Source organism: Colobus angolensis, unplaced genomic scaffold (assembly GCF_000951035.1).
Source record: "Colobus angolensis palliatus isolate OR3802 unplaced genomic scaffold, Cang.pa_1.0 Scaffold66, whole genome shotgun sequence".
NCBI classification, from domain to species: Eukaryota; Metazoa; Chordata; class Mammalia; order Primates; family Cercopithecidae; genus Colobus; species Colobus angolensis.
The window spans coordinates 1,364,305-1,371,105 of NW_012120265.1; the positions used below are offsets into that span (position 1 = coordinate 1,364,305).

The following is a 6,801-nucleotide window of genomic DNA, read 5'->3' on the forward strand; positions in this document are numbered from 1 at the left end:
GGAGAATCGCTTGAAACCGTGAGGCGGAGGTTGCAGTGAACCGAGATCGTGCCACTGCACTCCAGCCTGGGCGACAGAGTGAGACTCTGTCTAGAAAACAAACAAACAAACAATGTAAAAAGTATCCGGGCATGGTGGCCCTTGCCTGTAGTCCCAGCTATTTGGGAGGCTGAGGCAGGAGAATCGCTTGAACCCGGGAGATGGAGGTTGCAATGAGCCAAGATTGGGCCATTGCATTGCAGCCTGGGCCACAAGAGCAAAACTCCATCTCAAAAAAATTTTTTAAAGGCCGGGAACAGTGGCTCACACCTGTAATCCCAGCACTTTGGGAGGCCGAGGCGGGGGATCACCTGAGGTCAGGAGTTCGAGATCAGCCTGGCCAACATGGTGAAACCCCGTCTCTACTAAAAATACAAAAATTAGCCAGCCATGGTGGCGGGCGCCTGTAATCCCAGCTACTTGGGAGGCTGAGGCAGAAGAATCACTTGAACCTGGGAGACGGAGGTTGCAGTGAGCCGAGATCGTGCCACTGCACTCCCACCTGGGAGACAGAGCAAGACTCCGTCTCAAACCAAAACCAAACAAAAACAACTGGTGGAGCACACGTCCCAGACTGGGGACTACAAGGGGCATGGCCTGGCGCTCACTCTTGCCCTTCCCTCCCCCAACCCAAGTCCCACCCATGGGCCTGGGCTTGGCCAGGAGGCACAATTGAATATTGAGTAACACACAGATAGTGAACATCAGAGTTTATTTGTGGGTTGTGCAAGACAGGAGACCTTTGGAGACCCCTCTGTTATTTCCTTGAGCCCCAGGAACTACCCATGTCTACACCCCAAGCAGTAGCAGCAGCATGAGAACAATTAACACGCATTGAGGACCTATTGTGTGGGGGTCCCCGGAATGCCTCACATGAAGTCATGTGTCTTGTCTGAGCCCTTGGAGAGAGGGCCACTTCTTGTCCCCATATTACAGATGAGGAAACTGAGGCACAAAGCGGCTAAGCCCTCAGCCATGAGTCCACAGCCAGGAACCTGGGTCCAGCCCTCCAGCCGTGCCTCTGGCCCTGGGCTGCTCCAAGCTTGGCACACATGGGTTTGAAATGTTCACGGCCCAAGGGGGCGCAGCGGATTTTGCAGAGTCTGAGATTTGCACATCAGCAGCCTGGAGATTACGGGGTTCAGGTGAGGATCCTGGCTCTGGTGCTCAGTCCTGGCCGTGGGCCCCTTGGTGAGTCACTGCCTCTCTTGGGGCCTCGGTTTCCTCATCTGGAAAATGGATGGAGACACTTAGAGAATCACTGCCTCAGCCCCCTGCTCCCCTTCTGCCAATAACAGAATCTCATCCACCTGGATAGCTGCATTTCCCAGCCTTCCCTGCAGCAAGGTGTGGCCATTTCGCTCTGTTCTGGCCAGTGGGATATAAAATGAAGGGTTTCAAGGCTTCCTGGGGAGACTTCCAGGAGCGCTGGCCTCTGACTTTCCCTCAGAACGAGGAGGTGAAGGCTGGAGCTCTGGCAACTATTTTGTGCCAGGAGGCAACCTTGAGGACAAAAGCTAAGTATGCAATAAAATGAGAGAAAAATCAAGTCCTACTGCTACTGCAGCTGAACCTGAACCTATCTGTATGGTATCCTTTTCTTGCACCAGGTCTCTATTCCTTATCCCTGGGCTCACACCAGTGTAGAGTCCTTCCCCGTGCTCCCTGGTCTATGGCCTAGCATTCGACGCATCTCATGGGTAACCCCATCCCAGTGCCCCAGGCCGGACAGTGTCCGGTGCATTCGGGTTGCAGGCAGGCTGCTCTCCCAGCCTCCCCCCAGGGCTGCAGGTGCTGTGGCAGTGGCCATGGACACAAAGGGGTCCCCAGGCTCTGGACAGATTGAATAGGGGGTCCGACGATGGATACCCTGCTGAGGCTGAGCTCTGGGGCTGGCCTTGGAGACTTCAGCAGGGCGGGTGAGGTCATCTTCAAAGGATGGCGGGGACAACTCATGGAGCCCACGGCGGGTGGCCCGAGCAGCCCGGAGGAGAGTGTGGGTCAGTACAGCCACCAGAACCAGGGCGCCAGAGCCGAGGATGGAAGCGGCTGCTGCGCCTGTCTCGATCTCGAAAAGTAGCAAGGCATAGATGGACAGTGCTGTGGAAGGAAAGGACTCTCACTTATTCAGTCAACAAACATTTGCCCTCCAAGCCCTCGGGGAGTTCGTGCACACAGGGAGAAATCATGAAAAATCCTGCCACGTGACTGGAACATAGAATAGGCATCTAATTCTCCCACATCCCACACGTGCATCATCATCACATCCATTTTACAGAGAAGAAAGCTGGGGCCCACAGGTTAGGAGACTCTTCAAAGCCATACAGCCAGGAAGTGACAGAGGCGGGATTTTAACCCAGGCTGGTCGGCTCCAGAGTCTGTGCTCTGAAGCCCAGGTCTGCCTCCGAAGAAGACAACAGAAAGAGACTCATTTCAGCAGACGTGGGCAGGGGCTTTCCTGAGGAGGAGCTATTTGAGCTGAGGCCCTGGGGGAAGAAGTAGCAGCTTCTGGGAGAGCTGAGGAGGATGACGGCTGCAGGGACATAGCAAGTGCAGAGGTCCTGAGGTGGAAATGCCCGAGTGTCTGAGGCTCAGAAGAAAGCAAAACGGGTTCTGGCCGGGCTCAGTGGCTCATGCCTGTAATCCTAACATTTTGGGAGGCTGAGGTGGGTGGATCACTTGAAGTCAGGAGTTCAAGACCAGCCTGGGCAACATGGTGAAACCCTGTCTCTACAAAAAAATACAAAACTTAGCTGGGCATCGTAGCGGGTGCCTGTAATCCCAGCTCCTCGGGAGGCTGAAGCAGGAGAATTGCTTGAGCCTGGGAGATGGAGGCTGCAGTGCGCCGAGATCGCACCACTGCACTCCAGTCTGGGTGACAGAGTGAGATTCAGTCTCAACAACAACAACAACAAAAGAAAAATAGGTTGTGTAACTGCAGAAGAGAGGTGGGGAGAGATGGCGGAGTTAAGGAAGGAGTGGATGTTGGGGACCAGATGGGGGTGGAGGCTGCTTCTTCCTCTTCTTCCTCTTCTTCCCTTCCTCCTCTTCCTCCTCCTCCGTCTTCTTCTTCCTCTTCCTCCTCCTCCTCCTTCTTCTTCTCCTCCTTCTTGTCCTTGTTCCTTCTTCTTCCTTCTTGTTCTTGTTCTTCTTCCTTCTTCCTTCTTTTTTTTTTTTTTTTGTATTTTTTAGTAGAGACGGGGTTTCACCATGTTAGCCAGGATGGTCTTGATCTCCTGACCTCAAGTGATGCACCCGCCTCGGCCTCCCAAAGTGCTGGGATTACAGGCGTGAGTCACCGCACCCGGCCCTCTTCTTTCTTCTCCTTCTTTTTTTTTTTCTTGAGACAGGGTCTCGCTCTGTCCAACCCCAGGTTGGAAGGCGTGGCTTGGCTACTGCTCACTGCCACCTCAACCTCCCCAGGCTCAGGTGAGTCTCCCACCTCAGCCTCCTGAGTAAGTGGGACTACAGGTACATGCCACCATGCCTGGCTAATTTTTGTTTTATTTTGTTTTGTTTTTGTTTCTTGTTTTTTTTTTTTTTTTTTGAGACAGAATCTTGCTCTGTCACCCAGGCTGGAGTGCAGTGGTGTGAACTCTGCTCTCTGCAACCTCCGCTTCCCGTGTTCAAGTGATTCTCATGCTTCAGCCTCCCAAGTAGCTGGGATTACAGGCGCCTGCCACCACACTCGGCTAATTGTTGTATTTTTAGTAGAGACAGGGTTTCACCATGTTGGCCAGGCGGGTCTCAAACCCCTGATCTCAGGTGATCTGCCTGCCTCAGCCTTCCAAAGTGCTGGGATTACAGGCATGAGTCATGGTGCCCAGCCTAACTTTTGTATTTTTAGTAGAGACGGGGTTTCGCCTTGTTGCCCAGGCTGGTCTCCAATTCCTGAGCTCAAGTGATCCTCTCGCCTTGGTCTCCCAAAAGGGCTGGGATTACAGGCATGAGCCACGGTGCCCCACCGTGTTTTCTTCTAAGAGCAATGAGTAGGGGGATTTTGGAGCTGGAGAGGAATGGGACCTGCTCTCTCTCTTTTTTTTTTTTTTGAGACGGAGTTCCGCTCTTGTTGCCCAGGCTGCAGTGCAGTGGCGCAATCTCAGCTCACTGCAACCTCTGCCTCTCGGGTTCAAGCAATTCTCCTGCCTCAGCCTCTCCAGTAACTGGGATTACAGGTATGCACCACCATGCCTGGCTAATTTTGTATTTTTAGTAGAGACAGGGGTTTCACCATGTTGGTCAGGCTGGTCTCCAACTCCTGACCTCAGGTGATCCACCTGCCTCGGCCTCCCAAAGTGCTGGGATTACAGGCATGAGTCACTGTGCCCAGCCACCTGCTCTATCTCTTAGGAAGCCTCCCTAGCCAGGCGCAGTGGCTCACGCCTGTAATCCCAGCACTTTGGGAGGCCGAGGTGGGCAGATCACAAGGTCAGGAGATTGAGACCATCCTGGCTAACACGATGAAACCCCATCTCTACTAAAAATACAAAAACATTAGCCGGGCATGATGCGGAGGTGCCTGTAGTCCCAGCTACTCGGAAGGCTGAGGCAGGAGAATGGTGTTAACTCAGGAGGCGGAGCTTGCAGTGAGCCGAGATCATGCCACTGCACACCAGCCTGGGTGACAGAGCGAGACTCCGTCTCAAAAAAAAAAGAAGCCTCTCTGTTGGTGGAATACCCATATGAGGGGATATGATGCAGCATGTAAGGAATGAGGCACCCTTCCATTCTACAATGTGAATGAAACAGGAAAACATGATGCTGAGTGAGAGAAGCCAGATGCAAATAGCCACAGAGTGTGAGGTGTCACTGATCTGAAATGTACAGAACAGGCAAATCCCGGCTGGGCGCAGTGGCTCATGCTTGTAATCCCAGCACTTTGGGAGGCTGAGGTGGATGGATCACCTGAAGTCACGTGTTGGAGAACAACCTGGCCAACATGGTGAAACCCAGTCTCTACTAAAAATACAAAAATTAGCTGGGCGTGGTGACACATGCCTGTAATCCCAGCTACTTGGGAGGCTGAGGCAGGAGAATCGCTTGAATCTGGCAGGTGGAGGTTGCAGTGAGCTGAGATCGTGCTGCTGCACTGCACCCTGGGCAACAAAGCAAGACGCTTCTCGAGAAAAAAGAAAAACAAAAGAACAAGCAAATCCATAGACAGACAGTAGATTAGTGGCTGCCAGCGATGAAGAAGGGGGAATGGGGAGTGATTGCTAATGGGGACAGGGTTTCCTGTTGGGTGATTAAAATATTCTGGAACCAGATAGTAGCGATAGTTGCCTAAGACTGTGAATGTGCTAAATCCCAATGAATTGTACACTTCAAAGTGGTTAAAAGCTGGGCGAGGTGGGTCACACCTGTAATCCCAGCACTTTTGGAAGCTGAGGTGAGAGGTTGCTTGAGGCCAGGAGTTCGACACCAGCTCAGGCAACACAGGTAGACCAGTCTCTACAAAAAATAAGAAACTATCCAGGAATGGCAGTGCTTGCCTATAGTTCCAGCTAGTTGCAGGGCTGAGGCAGAAGAATTGCTTGAGCCCAGGACATGGAGGCTGCAGTGAGCTATGATCACACCACTGCACTCCAGCCTGGGTGACAGAGTAAGAACCTGCCTCAAAAAATAGAAATAAAATACACTGGTTAAAATGCTAATTTTTTTTTTTTTTTTTTGAGACGGAGTCTCACTCTGTTGCCCAGGCTGGAGTGCAGTAGTGCAATCGCGGCTCACTGCAAGCTCCGCCTCCCAGGTTCACGCCATTCTCCTACCTCAGCCTCCCGAGTAGTTGGGACTACAGGTGCCCACCATCACGTCTGGCAAATTTTTGTATTTTTAGTAGAGACGGGGTTTCACCTTGTTAGCCAGGATGGTCTCAGTCTCCTGACCTCATGCTCCGCCTGCCTCGGCTTCCCAAAGTGCTGGGATTACAAGTGTCAGCCACCGCGCCTGGCCTAAAGTGGTAATGTTTTTGTTATGTGTACTTTGCCACAATGAAACTGCAACTTAACTGGGTATGGTGGTGCACACCTGTAGTTCCAGCTTCTTGGATTGGGAGACTGAGGCAGGAGGATTGCTTGAGCCAGGAGTTCAAGTCCAGCCTGGGCTACATGGCAAGACCCTGTCTCTAAACAAACAAAACCAGAAACACCCCCAGCAACTCAGCTCTCAGGGTCCTGTATCTCTGTCTGTTTCTGCCTGGGGTAGGGGTGAGGGTCGGGGTAGGGGTGAGGGTCAGGGTAGGAGAGCCAGCCTCTGCTGCCTACTCTCCGGTGCCCACAGGTTTGCCACACCCCAGGCTTGGGGGACATTGAGAGAGTCACAGCCTCTCTCTGGCCTCAGTTAGCCAATGTGAATAAGAAGGGACCTTGAGGGACCAGGTGTGGTGACTCATGCCAGTAACCCCAGCACTTTGGGAGGCTGAGGTGGGCGGATCACTTGAGGCCAGGAGTTTGAGACCAGCCTGGCCAACATGGTGAAACCCCATCTCTACTAAAAATACAAAAATTAGCTGGACCTGGTGGCGGGCACCTGTAGTCCCAGCTACTCAGGAGGTTGAGGCAGGAGAATCGCTTGAATCTGGCAGGTGGAGGTTGCAGTGAGCCAAGATAACACCATTTCACTCCAGCCTGAACAACAAGAGTGCAGCTCCATCTCTAACTAAATAAATAAATAAATAACATAGTAGGATATATAAAACACTGTGATATGGTTTAACATACGTGTAATTAAAGATCTATAAAAGAGAGAGAATGGACCAGAAAC

At 52.2% G+C, this 6,801-nt stretch overlaps 1 protein-coding gene across 1 annotated transcript in view; it reads right to left on the bottom strand.

The window, feature by feature from the left end:
• Nucleotides 1-740: 740 nt before the first annotated feature.
• The window catches only part of TMEM221 (transmembrane protein 221), a 10,392-nt gene continuing 4,331 nt past the window's right edge, over nt 741-6,801 (bottom strand). Inside the window, exons 3-4 of the mRNA XM_011925903.1 lie at nt 1,909-2,139; nt 741-1,268 (exon numbers count right to left, since the gene is read on the bottom strand). Coding sequence (XP_011781293.1) covers nt 1,207-1,268; nt 1,909-2,139 — 293 coding nt within the window. The 3' untranslated portion in view covers nt 741-1,206. The remainder of the gene's footprint in view (nt 1,269-1,908; nt 2,140-6,801) is intronic.